Source organism: Coenobita brevimanus, chromosome 28 (assembly GCF_032717465.1).
Source record: "Coenobita brevimanus isolate Jiangsu-jjx chromosome 28, ASM3271746v2, whole genome shotgun sequence".
Lineage (NCBI taxonomy): Eukaryota > Metazoa > Arthropoda > Malacostraca > Decapoda > Coenobitidae > Coenobita > Coenobita brevimanus.
In genome coordinates this window covers 1,866,680-1,889,038 of record NC_136981.1, presented here as the reverse complement: position 1 = coordinate 1,889,038, position 22,359 = coordinate 1,866,680, and the positions used below count along the sequence as shown (strand labels likewise).

General features: G+C 40.9%; 1 protein-coding gene across 2 annotated transcripts in view; it reads left to right on the top strand.

Annotated features, from left to right (window-relative positions):
* LOC145394785 (uncharacterized) overlaps positions 1–22,359 on the top strand; it is a 259,600-nt gene that overhangs the window by 22,170 nt on the left and 215,071 nt on the right. The window contains exons 2-4 of one of the 2 annotated variants that reach the window (XM_080268565.1): positions 6,322–6,536; positions 8,087–8,246; positions 14,506–14,577. In XM_080268565.1, the coding sequence (XP_080124691.1) occupies positions 6,322–6,536; positions 8,087–8,246; positions 14,506–14,577 (447 nt within the window). Of the gene's footprint in view, positions 1–6,321; positions 6,537–8,086; positions 8,247–14,298; positions 14,578–22,359 lie in introns of those variants that run through there. The other variant, XM_080268566.1, reaches the window with a different exon arrangement.

Below are 22,359 nucleotides of genomic sequence, written 5' to 3'. Positions count from 1 at the left end.
TGCCTGCATCTCGATTAAACAAATTCCTCATATAACAGATTTCAAGGAGGATGTATGAATATCAATAATAATTTCATGATAATTCTAATAATATTCACATCATTAGTCTGTTAGCTCCCTACCATCACTATCAAAGGTGTCTACTGAAGATGAAACATAGGGGTGAAGGTTTTGTTGGTTGGCATCCTAACAAAAACCAAGGACTGTGTAAGCGGTCTTAAGTGACAGGCGACCACGCACCCCTCCTCAAGCACCCCATTCTCTCCTGTTTTATGGCTGGTGACTCACTGCTTCCGTACCCACGAGACACAGAGCAAGATTTCACAGGAGGATTTATACCCGGGGAGTAATAAACTTATGGAAGCCTATGCTGTTAAACTTAAAGCATTGTAAGTAAAAATAATACACACACACACACACACACACACACACACACATACACACACACACACACACACACACACACACACACACACACACACACACACACAAAGTGATGTCCGACTGGGAAGGATAGGAGTACTACATAACTAGATCCGTATTCTCGTAACACTTCTCTCATAGCGAGTTATATTGCACACTACACATTTATATTATCTTCTATATTACTGATACCATTTTAATTCTCTACTTAGACTGCATCAGTAAAGGGAGGTGTGATAGGTGAAATATAACGTTTAGGAGGAGATGCAAAAAAAGTGTCCGAAGCCAACGGGAACAGAGGTAGAGTGTTCCCCCGTGCAGTGTGTCGCGTCAGATGTAACGATGTGATGGGATGCTGAGTTACGCTGTCTCAGGCATGGGGTGCCCTGGTGTGCTGTGTTGCGTCGAGTGTTGTGACGTATTGGAAGTTGGGTGTTGCGGTGGATCGGTATTGTGCTGATTGTTAGGGAGTATTCTTAGACAGTAGTAGTAGTATTAGTAGCAGTAGTAGTAGTAGTAATAGTAGTAACAGTGGTAGTAGTTGCAGCTGTGATGGTGGTGGTGGTATTTGTAGTAGTAGTAGTAGTCCAAACTCAGACTCATTCGATGTGAACCCGTGGACTGAAGGCTAAGGCTGACCCCCCCCCACCCCTTCTTCCCTACAGTCCACCATCCTCCGTTAGGGGGATGGGGAGGGAATTAAGGGACGTTTGTATAACCAGGCAGCATAGCCGACCGGTTATATTAGTACCACCGCAAGCGGGCGTCCCTCTACAGCATCAGGTATATCGTTGCTGCAGTTATCGATAGTATTACTGAATTACCTTAGTAGCAGTGTATCGGTTACTGTATGTCACTGTGTCATCATTTTTTTTTCTTTTTTGTTTATCGGTTGTTGTGGCGTTTGGTTTTCCGTAGAAGAATCGCTGTGTGGTGCTTGCTGTGAGTGTATTGTGTAAGCAGTGTGATATGACTGCGTGTCGTGCATGTAATGTGGCTTAGATGTTGTGGTGGTTTGTCTCGGTGGTCTTTGGGTGTTGGTATGGTGTTACAGAGTGGTGTGGTGAGAAAGGTTTTGCTATGCGGTGGGACGTAATGGTACGTCATGGTAATGACATTAATCTGGCTAGTATGGTGGTATATATTGGTGTTGTTGAATGGTCACATGTCTTCATAATATACTGGGGTATTGTAGTATATTGTACAGTGGTATACAAGTGATGAGGACACATGCATGAATAAAATGAGAGTGAGAGAGAAAACTCAGGGAAGAACTGATATTCATTCTTCGACTGAAAGTTTCTGACTTCAATTAACGAACCTTGAAAGAGATTGCAGTAGTAGTAGTAGCTGCAACCTCAGGCTCATCTGAATGTGAACATGACGATTTGCAGGCTGAAGCTGCCCTCCTCCAGCGATTCACCATCCTCTTTTATGGAGATATGGAAGGAGTGTGAGGGACTTGTACAACCGGGCAGAGGAGCAAACCAGTTATATCAGTGTCCAGGACAACACGTTTCTCACCAACATCAGAGAGACTGAGAAAAGGGAGAAGAGAGCTATTTACATATCGTGGGCGAGCCTCACCTTTTCCCAAAACCGTCGCCTCATAACCTGACTGTCTGTTACTTACCCTCTTCCCTTGCCTAGATAGACACCTCAACAGTTCCATTTCCATTTCCCTCACTCTTGACTTTTCACACATATACCACACAAAAATCATGCACCCATACGACAGCATCGCAGGCACCAACACATTTTCACGCATATTTTTCACAAGTGTTTTATCTGACTTTCTCCACAATATGCTATCTTCCCTGCCAGCACCACATCAGCACCTACTTTTTTCTCAGTCTTCAGCACCTTCATGACTCTTTTTCATTTCTGCCATTGGAAATGTTAGGTGGGAGAGTGACCCAAGTTAGAGCTTCAATTCTTTATTTACCTTTGGCCTAACGTTTCTGACTACATAGAACCCATCGTTAGAGAGTTTGTGTAGCCCGAAACGTTAGAGGAAATAAAGAATTCAAGCTCTAACCTGTGTCTCTATCCCACCCAACCTTTCCACTTGTCGCAGTGGATTATTTGCTTCTGCAATTGTCACATTCTCAAGCACCAAATTACTTCCTTGTATATCACCAAAGCTAATTATGTTTACCACTATTCTGCTCTCACCACCTCCATTCATCAGTTTCCAAAATATTATTTTCATCTGCTCTACTTCTCCCTTTCATTAATACACATGATTTCACCCTCATGGCTTACAAGATTTTTCCACAATCATCCTATGGTATATTTTGGCATGTGTGGGGAGGTTCCCCACATACAGCTCTTCTCAACAAAGTGGAGACAAAAGCTTTTCGTCTTATTAACTCTCCTCCTCTTACTGGCTTCCTTCAGCCTCTGTCTCTTCGCCGCACTGTTTCATCTTTGTCTCTTTTCTATCGCTACTTCAATGGTCACTGCTTCTCTGAATTGTCTGCTTTCATCCCTTCACCAGTACGGCGGGCGCGTGCACCCTTCTAGCAACAAACGCTCATCCCTTTTCTGTCCAGCTCTCAGATGCAAGAGTTAACTGTTACTCCCAGTCCTTCACGTACGCAGCAGGTCACCTCTGGAACTGTACTCCACTATCTGTGTTTCCTACGGTCTATGACCTACAGTCTTTCAAACGCAGTACGTCCAGGCATCTCGAAATGAACGGATCTTGAATTTGGCTCTGTGTTAGGAAACGGTCTTACAGGCACCTGGCCTTTGGTTTCTTCTTCTATGCATTAAAAAAAAATCTTCAAAATAGTGACATTATATTCCTTTCCCAAAATCATCAATTAATTTATCTTCTTGATCTTTACTAGCTCCTTCACATATTTCTTAGTCATATATTTCTTACTTCATCCTTTAGTCAGAACGTCGTTCTTGCACTCACCTCAACCACTTCTTTTTTATATGCATACTTTTTTTCTTCCATTATCATAATTTCAGTGTATAATCTTTCACATTCATTTAAATCACAAGAAGAGGATATTTTACATAAAAATTATATACTTGTTCCTTGAGTAAGAAATAACCCAGAATTTGATGTTTGGCATATTATGGGTGGTGAACAGAGTAAAGAATGTGCAAGTGTTCTTGTATGAAATCATATCAGAATTTTATACCTATTGGAAAAAAAACTTAATTCTCTTCCTTTAATCTCACTAGTTTCTCAGCATGTTCAAGCCGTCAGAAGTTACTGACAGCAACCCCTTTTTCTGTATCCTCCTGTTTTGTAAGTAATGTCCAAGTAAGGTGGGTGTTGCGTGGAGGGTGTGTGGGTAACAACCTTACTTGTTCTCTTCTTCCCCAACTTCAGTCTTCTCGGTTCTCTACTGTTTGTCTGCAGTAGGTCCTGGCAGTCTATAATAATAATAATAATAAACCAGTAAGTATGCGTATATATATAGGCTACCGTTTTACACTTCCCATAATTCCACTGTCATCATCATACTCATCAGAATATTCGCAAAATCGACTGACTGCCCACAGTTCCTCAGCTATCTCGATTCTGTGGAGGAACACAGTTCTTCTTTCCATACTGTTTCTATGTTCAGAGGTATTAATATTCACCGCCACCTGTCCTCTCTCCTCCACTCACCTTAAACACAAGCCTTCATTATATTTTTCGCATGAGCCCTTTGAGTGATTGGAATTTCTCATATAGCCTTCGCAGTCATGTTCCTCAGCATATAAGTATCCTCGTACATTGTTCTATATTTAGAGAGAGAGAGAGAGAGAGAGAGAGAGAGAGAGAGAGAGAGAGAGAGGATAAACTGCAATTGATACCCATTAGGTACAATAGCTACTGATGTGAGAAGTAGGTGTAACACACAATATCGTACGTACATAATAAACAAATTGAAACTACATGCATAGTATACACAAACTATGCACGTAAAAATCACATCAATCTTCCTTTATCTTTGGCTGTTTGCACATATACGTTCTAAGTTATTCATGGAGTATCAGGAGATTTGGTGATAGCCCTAGCACACAACACTGGAAAAAAAAAAAAAATGTGCGTTCCTTTCCTTAAGCAGATTTCACGAATTTTTCTTACGTATACACATACTCTTATTCAATATATTTTTTATGAGTTTTGGCTATAAATTCTTCATACTGTCGTATACTTGAATATCGCTTTACTGATGCTTACTATATTGCACACACACACACACACACACACACACACACACACACACACACACACACACACACACACACACACACACACATGCAGACGCACGCATGCACACACGGGCATACACACTACGCACAATGGGAGTGTTTTCTTACAGCCAGAATTAAATAAACGATCGACTTTAAATCTGACAAGGAATAATATATTCTTTTGTTTTTACAGTACACCTGGTTATTAGCTATTGCTTACTCTGGAATAATTAATAATTTGTAAACAAATAAAACTCATCTGGTTCATTCAGTGCCAGAAAACATCCAGTGGAGTGTGTGTGTGTGTGTGTGTGTGTGTGTGTGTGTGTGTGTGTGTGTGTGTGTGTGTGTGTGTGTGTGTGTGTGTGTGTGTGTGTGTGTGTGTGTGTGTGTGTGTGTGTGTGTGTGTGTGCGCGCTCGCGCTCATTACTCCTTCACTACAGTAGGTCATCCCTGAACAAGACAAAATCGTCCAGAGAGAGCAAGACTGCAACAACTAAGTCATCATCGTACCGAAGGGTTTAATGGAGTTACTTTTTAAAACAGGTCCTCCTTGAGCTGCAGAAAATCGTCCGGAAGTAGCCAGAATAAAATCATTAGAGGTCATTAGATGGGGGGGGATTAACTTCTTTAGTACAAGGATGCATTTTTTCATTAGTTGTTTCTTTTAAACGGACGATTTAGTGTTGCTGAGGGGAATAAGCTAGTAATAAATGGAATTTGCGAATGCTGTATCTAACTAAATTTAACCTCCCTAGCTCAAGTGATCTCTCCCGAAAGTATCATATTTATCTGACGCTAGCAAAAATATAATTAACATGTTTACGAAGAGGATGGTAATGATGAGCCAGTGAATGTGATGAAGGATGACTTTAATAATAATGATACCAAAAATAATCATGATAACGAAAACGACCATTATAATGATAACGGCGAGGAGAAATGACGGCAATATTAATAATTAGAATAAGAAAAGTTAAGCGCACTCTGAGAACATATACCTCCGCCCGTATCAGATCACCACCAAAAGTTAATAAACTCTTCCTTGGGTTACGGCCCACCTATCCACAGAATTTCCCTGATTTCATCAATACCTTTTTAAATGTCTTGTGGAAAAAAAAAAAAAACTATTCTGAACAAGGATATGCACTCAGATCACAAGATAAACTTTTCCTTTGCCCACGGCACACATATCCACAAAATTTCATTTTAAGCAATCATTCATTGAAATCCATCAATAGCTTATTCAGGTATCTTGTGGAGAAACAGACAAACAGGGTTGAACTCACAAACTCCTCCAGTTTTCGTTGGCAGAGGTAATAATGAGTGCCTAGCTCATTTTACCAGGCATTCTGTTGGTAGTTCCCCCTTTATCGTGTTTTTTCTTCATACTTCCTGGACTCCACCTCACCGCATCATTAGACGGGAAAAAAGAAGAGGCCAGAATGATGATAAAGATACAACTATGCTCATTTTAATCTAGCTTGGCCCTGATTTTCTTTCGTTTGCAGCTTATTTCACGTGGCTCAGTGGCAGAAAAAGACAATACTACGGCACTTCTTCGCGACTAGCATCATAGTCCGTGTTACTCTGTTCTTACAACTCAGAAATAGTGATGGAGACAAGGCAATTTTAGACCAAGATGGTGTAAAATGAGTATATAATATTGTCTATTCTTTTTCTCCCTCACAGATAATGATCGCCATGAAACCAGACTCGGATCACCCTATGTTTCCCTTCGCCGTGACCAATCCCTTAGAGAATATCATCCAGCTGGGCGTGGGTGTGATGCCTGCTGATCTGGGCCGCACCAACATCTCCCTCTACTACACCGACGGGGAGAGACACATGACTTCACAAATTATCGCATCGTTCCTTGTGCCGCAGTTCGTGGGGTCGTGGAGCAGGTGAGGAGGGCTTTTGTGTGTGGGTGTGTGTGTGTGTGTGAGTGTGTGTTTGTGTGTGTGTGTGTGTGTGTGTGTGTGTGTGTGTGTGTGTGTGTGTGTGTGTGTGTGTGTGTGTGTGTGTGTGTGTGTGTGTGTGTGTGTGTGTGTGTGTGTGTGTGTGTGTGTGTGTGTGTGTGTGTGTGTGTGTGTGTGTGTGTGTGTGTGTGTGTGTGTGTGTGTGTGTGTGTGTGTGTGTGTGTGTGTGTGTGTGTGTGTGTGTGTGTGTGTGTGTGTGTGTGTGTGTGTGTGTGTGTGTGTGTGTGTGTGTGTGTGTGTGTGTGTGTGTGTGTGTGTGTGTGTGTGTGTGTGTGTGTGTGTGTGTGTGTGTGTGTGTGTGTGTGTGTGTGTGTGTGTGTGTGTGTGTGTGTGTGTGTGTGTGTGTGTGTGTGTGTGTGTGTGTGTGTGTGTGTGTGTGTGTGTGTGTGTGTGTGTGTGTGTGTGTGTGTGTGTGTGTGTGTGTGTGTGTGTGTGTGTGTGTGTGTGTGTGTGTGTGTGTGTGTGTGTGTGTGTGTGTGTGTGTGTGTGTGTGTGTGTGTGTGTGTGTGTGTGTGTGTGTGTGTGTGTGTGTGTGTGTGTGTGTGTGTGTGTGTGTGTGTGTGTGTGTGTGTGTGTGTGTGTGTGTGTGTGTGTGTGTGTGTGTGTGTGTGTGTGTGTGTGTGTGTGTGTGTGTGTGTGTGTGTGTGTGTGTGTGTGTGTGTGTGTGTGTGTGTGTGTGTGTGTGTGTGTGTGAGTGTGTGTTTGTGTGTGTGTGTGTGTGTGCTTCCTACTTATATCTAATAGAGTACTGTACCATCTAAAGCATGATAAAATGGTGTACACAGTCTAAATGGTGCACAGAATTCCATGTCGTCATATTTCTTCAGCAACCACTTAAAGTATACAGTATCATATATTCAGCTCTGTTCATTACATGGGTATTACGTCAGCCAGTATTAGGCATGTATATTGTACCATACCGCGATAAGCAAGTTGTAATACTCTTGGTTTGCTGCAGATACGATTATTATACTTAAGTAACAGATGGTGATACTGGTAATATTATTGTTTGATGGACAGTGCTTGGGTGTGACTAATGATGTTGTAGTGACTGCGGTATTTTCTGGTAAGGGTGTGTGACATAGAGGGTGGTATGGTGGTGTTTGTTTGTGCTATAGTGCTTAGGTGTGCCAGTTGTGTTGTGGTGCATGAAGTAAACTTCGAGGTGCATGTGTGTGACAATTATGGTGTTGTACGAGTAGTGGTGATAGTGAGATGTGTGGTACATGGTGATATTGATAATGTTGTACCAGTGGTGTGTGTTTATGCTGTGGTGCATGGGCCTGATACCAAGACTGTAGGTGCTGAGTACGTTATGGTGATAATGTTATATGCTTTATGATCATGGTGATATCTGCAAGGTGATATATCATTCTGTGCAATATAGTAATGACTTTATGTGTGTTATGCTGTTGTTTGTAAGGTGATAGTACTCTGTGTCATGTGGTGATGGCGTTGTGTGTGTTGTGATGCAGGATAGCGCTGAGTGTATCAGAGGCGGACATCCAACTGTGGTACAACTGCGAGATGCACAGTGATGTCCTGGTGAAGCGAGTCCCTGAACAGCTTGTATTCGACACCGCCTCCACCCTCTACATCGGTCAGGCTGGCGGCATCTTTAAAGGGGAGTTCGAGGTAAGCTGTTCATGATAATGTTGTCTGGCGATGTTAACTAGCTTGGCCTGAGTGCGTCATTATGATGATGGTGATAATGATGATGATGATGATTATCATTACATTTTTGTCTGCCAGATGATTATATTATTATTATTATTATTATTATAAGACACTTTATTATTGTTGTTGTTGTTGTTGTGTGTACCAGGCGATTTTATTCAGTTTCTCAGAGTACCCTTACCCTAATAAAGGCCATAACTGATCTATCCATTTTCAAAAGTCACTTCTAAGCTGAACACAATCATGTAGTCTTAACAAAAACAAATTATATAAGACTGCATCGAACTGAAGGAGTAAATTTCTTCAGTCTGATGACATGTGTTCTCTGCGTTATTATTCTTATCTCCAGATGAGTTTATTTAAATTAAAAGTACCCCGTAGTAAAATAAAAGGGGAGGAGTTAATAAAGACTGTATCTACCATTTCCAGTCCCCCCAAATATCCCCAAAGCTGAATAAAATCGTCTGTTGGCAATAAGAATAAACTATATATGGCGTACATGGACTGAAGGGCTTAGGAAAAGCTTATTATTCTGTTTTAGGTGTCAAATGAACACTGAAAAGTAATTCTCCATGATAATATAAACTCATGAAGAAGCTTTATCATGTGCTGGAAATAACCCTCTCATGGTTGGGACGTCTCTAGAACCCTTATTCCAGCTGACAGACGAATTTATCCAGCTGAGGATGAGTCATAGGAGCTTGAGAGTGGTATATCCTTTTTACTCTAATTTGGCCTAGAACTGTCATCTCAGTTTTGAATACTGGGTTATAACAATCGATTAATGTGGGAAAATGATGCTAGTCATGAGGAACTGCTATTGAAAGAATGTAACGCCTTAGCAATGTCTTCTGTCACTGACATACGTGAAATATGCTTCAAAAGAGCGAAAATCTGGGCCAAGTTAAGGTGAAAGAAGCTGAGTAGCCTACTGCCACCGCTAACTCTCCTCATTCTCTGGACAACTCTAGTTCTCTGTTCCAGCTTACGTTGAGCAATTTTATTCAGCTGAGAGGAAGCAGGGAACCCTAAGAGTGGGAATAACGATACCATTAACTCTCTCAAGGTCTTAAAAACCCTAAGAAAGCATACTAACTTATTCCAACTAACGCCAAACGATTATATTCAGCTGAGACCGCAATGCTAGCCGTCTACGAACAACTATATTGCTGAAGTGTAAATGCATTGTTAATTAATGAGTATCTGACGTAACAATATGAACCATTCAGTTCTTTACCGCAATGTAATACTCAAACACTAACCTACTACATGCAAACGCTGTTACCCCTAAGTTTAATAAGTAGCCGTTTTCTGTTACTTTCCCCAGCTGAGAGAAAGCCCAATAGTTAGTAAGGGAAGCATAAGTAAAATTCCACTGTCGCTAAATTTTTTTTTTTTTTTTTTTTTTTTTGGGGGGGGGAATATTTTTGAGGTGTTATCCATATCACTTTAAGATGCTGCCCATATCACTTTCCAAATCAGTGGAGGTTCAATGCTCCCTTTCTCCTAGACCACTAATTTTAAAGCAACGCAATTTTGTTAGGGAAGAAGTTAAGCATAATAGCATGGAAAAGATAAAAGCCGTATATGCAAAGTAGTGTATACTCATATCTGTGTGATAAACCAAAACAGGGGGTGTTGTCCGGCCAGCGAAAGGAACACCCCTGGATCCACCCATGCCAGGACGATAAAATGGGCAATTCAGGCATTTACCTTACCTTAACTTACCTTTCCTTACCTTACCTTACTTTGGTTAGACGGAGGTTTGTTAAAAGATCTGGTACACATATTAAGGAGACCTGAAAACACCAACAACATGAAGAAGTAGCTATATAGCCTACATTTCCACTGCGTGATCCTCCACCCAAAACTCCACAGTGATAATGCGTACCCCGTTACTGTTGGGCTTATAGGGAGGAAAGGGATGTTTCCGACGCATTGAGATAGATGATCCCAAAAAGACAAAAATAAATACATAAAAAATAAATAAATAAATAATTCACGAGAGAAACTGCAAAATACAAAAAGAACATTTACCAAGATAGTTCAACCCAGAGAAGACGAAAAAATAAAATGAAAAGGATCACGAGAGATATAGCAAAATATAAAAAGGCGTCATTCGGAACATTTACCAAAGCAGCATTCCTTTATATCATTTCTAGGATCCCATCATGCTAGCAATCCATCAGTACAGCATTTAACTAGCATCTCAATCAAATAGCAGCCCAGCATAATAGCACTCCATCATAATATTCTAGTGTCCCTATAGCACCTCATCATAATAGCATCAAATAAGAATGGTATTATAACAGCATCCTGTCATAATAGCATGCCCTCATAACAGCACCCCATCAGACTAGCATATCAGCACAATAGCATCCCCTTCTTCATCATGATCGTCTCTACCAGCGACCGTGCATAAGGAGTGAGAATAACGAGTGAGCCTGACTTGCCCCATCCACAGCCAACGCCCCGCTCGAATCTTATCATATTATTCGCCGTACTCTGACGCAAGCGCACACACACACAGACACACAGACACACACACACACACACACACACACACACACACACACACACACACAGAGAGAGAGAGAGAGAGAGAGAGAGATCCACTCACTCGTTGTTGGGCTGACCGGGTGATTCTACACTGAGGGACAAGCCACACAGTTTTCTTTAATTCAGGAAATCAGTTACTACGATGGGTGGTAACCATATCACGAACAAGTGAACGCTTGGTGATTAGGTGTGTTAAGGTGTTCCAACAGGATTTTGCCCATAGGGGTTTAAATCCAAGGAATGGTTGCGATCTTTACCAACGTACTGCTGCATAAAAGCGAGTGGCTAATAACTCTTGCTTTAAATGTCTGGAATTCTGAAAACCCTAGCCTTGGACTCTGCGCTTCTGATATGACATGGATGACAGTAGATAGATGTATAGAATCTTTAGTCTTATTCTCGGCTCAGGAAGCTTCTAGGCATCTCTTTCTTAGCTATTTTTTGTATATAACAGTTTGGTTCAATATCTGTTCATGAGAAACTGTAATTGATTAATACTGTTCGTGAGAGGATTAATATTCTAAGAACTGCTTTGTAATCAGATATAAACCGCTGTCCTTTCAATGTCCTGTGTATCTCTCTGTTGTAGTTCATGTTGCACTCAGGGATTCGTAGAAGCGTCATTGTACAGGAACTGACCAACCAGTATGAAATTAATGACTGCAGTACAACGAGTAAATATATTAGATAGAAAACAGACAGATACTTAAAAATGCCCTAAGTTTTATTTACAGGCGGATGTTTCACTTCAGATTTTTTTTTTCTCTACACCGGGTCGAAAAAAATGTTCGAACAGTTATATGTAACTTTTCCATAATGAACAAGAAAAGTCATATAGATTTAAAAGTTAAGGATATTTAACTAATTTTTTAGAACTTTGGAAGATTTATAAGACTGCACATTTGTCAGAAGATCATTTCTAGCTAAGGAGACACAGGTTCAATTTCTGCGTCACCCTCGGGAGATGCCTATGACAGCTCAGCATGGCGTGGTACCCAAATTATTAATCAGTGTGTCACTTCATTAGTCAGACATCCCTACCCTGTCAGAGCAACGAACAGACGCCCCATTTGTCAAACTGGCATCTCGTTACCTTCATTAACTTCTTTAATCCGATGACGCATTTCATCATCATCATCATCATCTCATCGTTATCATCATCAGCCATACCTCCTTTACAATCCTAGGATAGGGTTAGGTAGAGCCCAGTAAGACAGAAGAAAAACAACTGATAGGAGAAACTAACAACAGCCTGCCCAAGTGAATGGTCAAAGACCTTCATATACTCTCCATTCAAGTCATCGGAATCTTGACTCCATCTCACAGGTATACAGATCCACATTTACGGGCTTCATACCCCCTGTTGCTACCCTCCGACGCTTTGATCCAGCTTAGGAGAGTTCCAGAGCTAAAGGGAGTCATATACACTTCGTCAACCCCTTCACTACGAAGGTGCTCTGTTAAAATGTGTAAAATCATCTGATAGTGGGATTACTAAAATAATTACGTCATCGGATTGAAGGAATTAAGATCATAGTTTAATGACGTACGGTAATATTTATAACCGGTAAGGTAGTTATTTTAAGCTATAGATGCTCTGGGTGTGAGCTGTCACATGAAAGTGACAGATATGATTTAATCTTCTTCAGAATTAAATGCGTCTTGCATACCCAGCAGTTATATATTTTTTATTACCGTATAAACAATTTAGACCAATTTTTAGCTGGCAATAATTGCATGGTCGCAAACAATAAAATGTCATGTTACTCAAATTCATCGCATAGTGCGGTAAGGTGCGCGAGAAAGTTGTTGACAAACAGCGAATGTCAGGGAAATTTTTGTACACCCGTTGGTTGCTAAATGTAAATAATAAAATTGTTATTTGCATTTGGTAAATGCATACATCTTTCAACAGACATGCATTATGAATAAAGTTCCTGATGAATAATGACGGCATTTATAAAGACCGTGAATTCGACATTCCGTATCAAAACCATTACCTCTCTATATAATATTTAAAGTACAAAAGGTCAAGTAATGTACTAGTAGCTACTCAGTGCTGGCATCTAAGCGCCTGTGAGAGCGAGACGTGACAAAATGCACAGTAGTACATCTCCATCACACCCAGCAACAGTAACTCATGTCACCCTCATTCTGACAACAATATCTTACTGTCGAATTTTTATATATAGTAGCCATCAGTAGTCACCCTTGCCGGGCCGTCGTTAGAGGAAGATCATAGCAATTGTAGGGAGTCTGTTTTTGCCAAGTCCCAGTCTTCCTGGGGAGTAAGATTCTCAGTTGTTTTTACATCCAGGTCCCCAAACATACTGCTGAATAATTTCCTCAAAATCATCATCCAGCACAAGCCCGTCACTCAGGGGAATGGTGTCACTGAATGCCAGTCATGAATGAGAGTAGTAAAGTGAGATACCCTGGCACATAACAGTGGAAGCTTAATAATTTATAACAGAGCAACAATATTTCATTCCACAAATACAGCAGTTCATTATAACTAAAAGACTAAGACAAAAGAAAGTGAGTTCTAAGAAGTAGTTACCATACTAAGGGCGAAACAGTCTTAAGTTCTCGTTCAGTTGAGGGAGATAGCCACGTTGGCACCCCTCAAGAGGCAGACTCCGGGTAGACAGTGTTGTTATTCTGCGCTCAGCCAGTGTGGTGCTGGCGGCCGGGGCAGATAGACGTGCCAGGCTTACCCTCCCGCTCTCATACGAACTCCAGCTATGTGCCTTACTTCCGTGCCTTTACCTCGATCAAACCCCGCTTGTTTCTTCATGTCAGCTCTATATAGATGGCTGTCAGAGTAAATTGATTCATCAGTGCCTGGATCCCGTTCAGACCCCGCTTACCTCAGCATTCAACTCTGTTCCGATGGCTATCAAAATAGACTGATTCATAAGTGACTCGACCGAGTCCCATTCGAACCCCGCGTACTTTTTCATGTCTGTCACGACGGCTGTGAGCATAAATTGATTCATCAGTAATTCAGCCTGTTGTCTTATTCAAGCCCCGGGTGCATCTTCATTTCTTCTTCATTATGATGGCTGTACGAGTAATACTATTCATTTGTTGAACAGCCGATATCAATTTCGAATTACATGCAGAAGATATATTATGCTGATAAGAAATGCGTTACCAAACAACGCAGGGCATACTTCTCTCAGGCTCCACTGATTAACATGGCTGAATAAAATCGCTTGGCCTACACTGAAATAAAATACTAAAAGTTGTCTCGATCATGAGAGAATTAATGCTACCTTTCATAACACTCTGAGGTTCCTACATCTCAGTTTCCGCTGAAAAAAAAAAAAAAAAAAAAAAGCGTCTAGCGTTAGCTGGAATAAAATACTGCTGTAGGAGTGGCCCGATCATGAGAGGTTTAAAAACGCTGATAAGAACAACAACGAGTTACCAACAGTGAAGAATGATTAGTCACATAATTAAAACACTAATATAGCATCACAATGTGTAACATTAAGTGATGAATTAGTCACAAAAACACTGATAACAGAATGTGTGAGGTGAAGTTAGTGATGAATGGTTTGTGATCACAGTCCGATAAGTGATGATGGTGAGGTGGGTGTGTCGGCGGCTGGTGGTGCTGGTGCTTACACACTTGTGGTTGTTCCTCCTCCAGGGGGCGCTTCAGGAGCTCAAGATCTTCAACGACCCATCCCTCGCCAAGGTCCAGTGCGACGATTCATTCACGGTGAGTACCCTCAATTCTTGGTGCTGAAGAGGGATGCCTTTATGAGGTGGCTCCGATTAAATATGGTGAGGGAGCTACCTGGTTATGCAAACATCCCTCAACCCCCTCCCTGTCCCTCGAGAGGAGGATGGTGGACTGTCAGAGAAGGACAACTCAGTCTGCAGTCCATCGGGTTCACGTTGCAGATAAAGACGGAGTTACAACAATAACTACTGTTACTAACCCACTTCTTCTTAAGTAGCCTCCCTTAGGTCCACGTTTCAGATAATCTTCAAGTTTCAAGTAATATCCTTAAGTTCAAAAACTTTGTTTAGTAATTTCTTCGTTGCATGTACTCAGTTCACTTTAACTAAGCCTATAACAGCCACCTCTTTATCTTGGAGGCTGAGCTGGAAGAAGAGATTAACAGCAGCATGTGACACTAGTCTGAAAGAAGTAATATGGAAAGAGCTGTTGTATTATATGCCTGTGACTCATGACGTAGGCTGCAAAAAGACAAAACTCTCCCCCAAGTTAAAGTGAATGAACTACAGATTACTTACTATATCTTCCAAGACGAAGTCCATCCAGTCGAATATAAACAAACACAATGTTGCCACGTTGCTTGAAACTCGAAGACTGTCTGTAAACACCGGACAGGTGGGGGGGGGGGGAAGCGAAGAGGGACTAAACTTGTGATCACAGATATTAATTCTCTTCATTACAACAACAAAGGATACAATCAGCAATGACTTTCCAAACCCACTGATGGTGTGCTTGGAGCCCAACATAACTTTTCTGACTATTATGTACAGGTTTCATATTGTCCGCAGCCGTACCTGTAAAATTTTGTGCATGGTTAAAATTAAAATTATTTTTACTAAAGGTTGTCGTCGCTAAATTAATACGCACAGAAATACAAGTATTAACATTAAGATTGTGATCCTAATGAAACCCACTTAATATGCATATGCAGATCTGTGTGTGTGTGTGTGTATCTATCTATCTATCTATTGCCAGACGCCTCAATCCCGTTTGGGGTGGCCACAAACAAATCGCCTCCAAGTCGCCCTGTCCCCCGCCATTTCACTCCCCTGCTCCCAACTCACACCCCCCTCTCTCATATACCTCTCCACCCCATCTCTCCATCTCATCCTCGGCCTCCCCCTCCCTCTTTCCCCCCCCCACCTCACTCACATACACTCTCTTCGTCAGTCTTTCACCCTCCATCCTCTCCACATATATATATATATATATATATATATATATATATATATATATATACACACACACACACACTCAAGATAATTAGCATCCCGTTCACATGGATGATGAAAATCATTTTCGTAAGGACGTCTCCCTTTTTATGAAAAATATTTTCTCTCTGTTAATTAACAAACCTGTAAACTTTTATTGGTGTATACTGCCTGTTCATGTAGCATCATGATTTTTTAAGAAAAACAATAATAGAAAGTACATTTCTCTTAATAAATTCTTACTTTTTGTACGTATATGAATTACTAGTTCACGAGTTTTTAGTGACTTGCTGATTTGCATTTATGTGTTACTTATCAACAGGAAGTTCACAGTTAATATAGCTATCCGGCCACCAGAAGTGTTTTATATCTGTGCTGGTGCCTCAAAAAGACGAGAAGATAGGAAACAAATAACGAAAAAGGGGAAAGAGTAGGTTATCTTACCCATCCTTCATTTATAGTTCTCCAGAAAAAGTTGCCAAGTGCACGAGAAAGGAAACCCGTTGATTATGCTTGGAGGAAGAAAAAAAAAAGTATTTTCAGAGAGAGAGAGAGAGAGAGAGAGAGAGAGAGAGAGACAGAGAGACAGAGAGGAAAAGAATTGAAAAAACAAGAAATTGTGTTCAATTAAATCCATGTTTACCTTCAGCTACAGCGATTGCAGCCGAGTTGAAAAGTTTATATCCAACATTTAGCACCTTTAGGAATGTCCATGTTATTTCGTCTTCAGTATCAGCGTAAACACTGACCAGTCTTTCGTGTGATATTTGTCCTTTTCCTTTGCTATACATCCTGTCTGTTTTTATTTAGTAACTTGGATCCATAACCTGTCTTAAAACCAATAAAAGAACCTTGAAAATCCTAGGAAATTACAGCCGTCTTTCTCCTAACGAAAATTTTCACAATACTTAAGTGTCGATTTAATGTTTGTGTTTAAGCGTTCGTTCCCTATATCCTTATTCTCATTCCCACTTCAAGATTCTAGGCTAATGGCGTGGTGTTCTATCTCTCGCTCATCGTAAATCACAGTGTTAGCATGTACTTATATGCAGAGGGAAAAAATAGCGAAAAAAAAAAAATATGGACAGGAAGGAAGCTTAGTAAAAAAAACACAGGACTATTAGAAAGCGCCCAGTCTTTTGCTTCTGAAAGTTAAACCGCTTCTTATCCGGAGGGTAATTATTCTTCAAGGGAGGGGAGGCGGAAGACGAAGGTCAAGGAATGGCAAGTGAGAGAGAGAGAGAGAGAGAGAGAGAGAGGGAGAGAGAGAAAATTTCGCATATGACATTTTACTAACAATATTATTATAAGTTGCTTTGCTTTAATGAGGAAATGTACTGAGGGGCGATATCATGCACCGCCTGATACTATATTGCTTTAAGTAGACTGTAGATAATATTGCAGAATAATAGTACGTGCTGTCGGATTACCAGTACTGAAGTGACAGGCGACTGCATACAAAAGTGGCACTACAGTCTATTTACATTGACCTTGCCTAAATTTGCCATCTGTCCATTGTGAACGTTGATTTGTAAGGATACATTAGCACCACAGTTTTATGTTTATCATGAAGAAATGCAATGGAAAAGATGAAAAAAACCATAGTCCTGTCTTTTCCTGCCACTGAGGTACATGAAATAAGCGGCAAAAGGACGAAAACCTAGGCCAAGTTAGAGTAAAAAGAATAGTAGTTGCAACGAAAGGTTCATCTGGGTGTGATTTCCCGTAGACTGTAGGCTGAGATTGCCTTTTTCCTGCAGTCCACCGCCCTCTTTTCATGGGATAGGGAGAGTGTTGAGGAACGTTTGAATAACCGGACAGGCCCACCTCTCGAGTATATCTGTATCACCTCGGGAAGGCGTCTCTCTCCAGCATCATTCTGTACAGTATTACCATGCCCTGAACGAGACATAGATTTGACATCGAGTTGTGTGTGTGTGTGTGTGTGTGTACTTAGGATCTCGAGTTGAAAGAACTCTGGTGGGTGATTCTGACTCAGTTAACCATATAAGTTAACTCATAAGCCGAGAGTAATTGCCTCGCTCTAGGTAGAAAAGAATAAAAAAGTACGTCTCGTCTGAGGAGTTGAGATGAAAATTACTGTATTACATTTAGGTAAGCTATAAACATAATACTGTCTTTGATTTATTTTATCTTAATTGCATACCGGTACATCATTTTTACCCAAACTTGATTTCATAGTAATGCAGCGGCAATATATAAAATAATCATCGGTTTTTATTGCACGATATATTGTGTTATATAATTGTTTCTTCTTAATTTTATGTGTGCCATTAATGCTTCTACTCTTGTAAAAATCCCGTATAACCAGTGTGGTTTCATTAACAACATATGCAAACAAATGTTATTTATAATCCTCTTCTTGAGCTAATTGACCTTGTTGGTATTCATGGCACCCATTTCATCAGCATAACAAAACTGATGGCGGTGTTTACTATTCGCTCTTATCACATTCATCGGGCCCGCGGGAGAACAAGTGCTATTCACAGCCTGTAAACAGTAACTCATTGGTTGGCTAAGATTTATGGCGTGAATAAACCTTTGTATGTTGACCTCCTCCTAGTGTTCTCTCGCTTAAGATTAATATCTACAAATGTGAAGTGTACTTGCTTGTAGCACAGACTTTACGGCTCCACTCTCTGTGTTTATGTAATGTTATGGGTGTGTAATTGTTGAGAGAAAATGTTTTCTAACAACAATCGTTCCATTTTACTGCTAACGGTAAAATTATCTTTTTTTTGTTGCAATATTGACTGAATCAGCCGAGATATATGAAAAAGCATGTTTTTATAAGAACTGTATATTTGCATAGCAGGCAGCTCTCCACATTAAAATGTGATCTCTCCAGTGCAGTGCATGTTTAACTACAGTTCAGTATGACGTCATTTTATCAGAGTACGAAAGCCCGTTGCCATTCCCGACGCCAAAGAGACGTGAAAGACCTCGCCAACAGTTGTCGAATTCTGCTATAGCACGAATGTTTGTAATAATATGTGAAACTACCGTAAAACTTCATAAATAGTCTACTTGTCGACATGTTGTGAGACGTGTAAAGTTTAAATTTAGCTTCCTTGCTGCAACGAGAAATACGTCTCTGAAAATTGCACACTGCATTTATCATTGGTAAGACAGTACCATGAGGCCACCGCGAAATGATGCAAAATTCTTAATTTGATTATAAGAGATTGTGAAGAGTATAGTTCATTTTCTCACGTACTCCTTGTGTTCTGTTAAATCTTGATCTCTTCCAACCCCAGAGGGTACCAGATAATGCAAATGAAGGGAGGGTGGTTAGCATTCTTTTACAAAGATACCGCACATTATGATGGTCAGATGGTCAGTGGACAGCTGTGATGGTGTAGGAAGGGAGCCTTGAGCGCTCTTAGGTATTACTTTTTCTATAATTTAACTGTTTCACAATGACAGCATATTATTTCACTTCTATTTTCATACAGCCATGTGATTTTATTGTGTTTGGGAGAGATTTAGCTGACTTTAGGTGTTTAGATATAGTCCTCAATAACCCGTTCACTACTACAGATCCTTGCTGACTTGAATAAAATCTTCCGATGTCAGCGAGAATTAAGTGAAACAACACATCATTGGAGTGAAGTGTCTGAAATGATGATACCCTCCCACGACAGAGCCATTACTGCAATCTTCACATCGCTTGTATGAGAGACGCTGCAGATGTAACCCTTCTTATAGCCCCTTTTGTGGGTCTTCTCATTTTGTTTTGACCACATGCCATGTCTTAAGGGCACTGGAGAATGCTAGAGCCAAGGGTATGTTATTACAGAGGGGGCAGGTGCCGCAATATTAAGCACCACAGTACGATGAGCTCATGCCTTTTGTTTACTCTTGCTACCAGCCTATATAATTAAGTTTAGGAGTGCTGCCTAGTAATAAAGGAGTCAAAGACCGCTTTAAGCTTGGGTAAACCATCTTGAATCGCAACAAAAATATAATAGCAAGTATAGAGTATTAAAACGGCTCTGGAGTGAAGAGGTTAACTGATGAAAGGATGGATATCTTTAATTCGGTGACTCATTTCTCTCACATGTGGTACCGTAGGCCTAAGTGCAGTCCTGTAAAAATACCAGTACAGTTGAAGTCATAAGTCTGTGGTTAGGTGGATGGCACATGATGTAGAATATAACATGAGATATGAGTTTCTGTAAGTCATTTTGTCTCTACTTGAACAGCGTGAATCAGGCATATGTTGCTTAAGCATTTCCTCTATTTCTACAAGAGGCTCTGTGTTCCAGTTTCTGTACCATTAACTCGAGCTCAACTGTACATACTGTTTGTGTCACTACTGAAATAGCGGCTGCTTTAATTCGTGTGTGTGTGTGTGTGTGTGTGTGTGTGTGTGTGTGTGTGTGTGTGTGTGTGTGTGTGTGTGTGTGTGTGTGTGTGTGTGTGTGGCAACTTCCTGTGGAACTGAGTGAAGGCGCCGCTGAAGTATTGCAGTGGGATAGGTGGTTCTTGTTCACTCTGGTCCAGACTCTTACCAGATGGGGCCGCTAAGATGCTACCGGAGGATCAAGGCAACTGTTACCCTTTGTTTCCGGATAGACAGACCGTCATCCTGTAGACTGAATTCTTGTCCCTTTACCAGAGTGAACTGATCTGAGTTAACCCATCTCATTTGTGGATCCATTGATTATTTCTCCCTGTGGATATCAGCCCTATTGTTTGTATGCCTAGCTACCTCTAGTCGTCGAATAGGTGTTGACGTAATGATCCCCAGAGTACAGAGGCAGCCTTATCCAGTTTTATGAAAGTGAACAACTTAGGGTTTAAAGCCGGTTTAAGTGTTTCGATGGAGCATTAGTTACGGTGTTTAACACACATTAAGTTGGCTATTCACACATGCATTGCTGAAGAAGAGGTATCGACTTACACTCATGGGGACGATTTACCTACAGCGTAATTTTACCATGGCTAACCCCAGATGACTCTAATTGGCACTAGGAGGCCTGCCAAGGTTTTGGGATTAATCTCAGTGAAGGAAAATGAAGGTGAAATAAACAAACAAAAAATCTAATAATCCCTGGGGCCCGGCAGGCTCAGCTGTATCCCTGGTATGTGTCTGGCTTTGCGTTACAGACATACTTGAAGGTGGGCAGGTGAAGCGCTGGTGAAAGGAAGGCAACAGGGGAGGAAGGGAGGGAGGGAGGATGGCTGTTGATAATCATTGTTGTGCACAGTGGTTCTTTGTGTTGTGGGTTAAGGGGCAGCAGCCATATTCAGGGTTTCTATTCGTGGTACTTAACACATACTATAATTGTCATTGCTCTTTCATTTGAACTTTTTGTTGCCTGTTTATTGTAGTAGGGAATGCTTATGTTACTGTGCTGCCATTAAAATATCAACGTAGAGATAATACAGTATTATTAATTATGCATAAAATACTATATGCTTATGTTTGTACACACTCACAGAATAGTGCTTGAACATTTGGGAACGGAGTATGCTGAATTTCGCAGAATGGTGTTTGTCATCTTGGAATGGTTCGCATACCGAATTGCGAGTAAACTAATAACTGCATGTCATTACACTCGTTTATGGTACCCAGCAGTTACTGCTGAAGAAGATTGTTACATTACAACCAATAGAGCTGTTTTCAGAGTCTTCATTTGTTGTGACTGGCTGCATTATGATCTCAGCTTCTGAAGTTGTTGATGAGAAAATACTTTTAGGTTGTTCCATATGTGTAACGTCAATAGATTTTAGGCTTTTCCAACACTTGCCTTTGTAGGTTCCCCCCTCCCTCTTTTTTTATTTAGGTTACCTCAAACTGGGAAAACGATGTGGTCAGCAAAACTTTTACTATGCGTATGCAGCTTATCCAGTCAGTTCGTTACCTTTAACCCATGACAAATCAGAGTATCCTTTCATCTATTACTTCACTTGGACGGACCCCACTTTGGATGAAGAGTGTATGGTAGTAACGTGACGAGAGAGAGAGAGAGAGAGAGAGAGAGAGAGAGAGAGAGAGAGAGAGAATAAACGCATCATCTCACTGAAGGATATTACAGAGGATTATCTTCTCATCTCATTAAAATCGTCTGAAAGAGGCAAGAAACAATAAGACGTCCTTATCTCAGTGTATGATAAAGATAATTACTGTGTGCCTTTCTTCCATTGCAATATGATTGATGACATATGAGGCTTCGTAGCGTCCTTTTCTGATCGGTTTATGCAGGGTACTGCATCATCATTCCCTTGTGTTACATATTTGGTGTTAATATCAACATACTTTGCATCAGGACCAGGAGGATACCAAGGTTTAATGTGCAGAATAAATCGCTAAGGAAGAAGTGCTGGGAGGTCTCCTTTACCACTTAAAATACGGTTCCCCGAGTCATCACTGTGAAATGGTGATGGCTGGGGTCTTCCTAGGGCTGGTGGCGGGTCCTACCTCCTTAGCGCCAGATAAACTTGCCAAACAATGGGATAACTGATCTTCTCCCTGAGAGCTCCTCCTGGCACAATGGGACTTGAGAGAAGGTGAGCGACG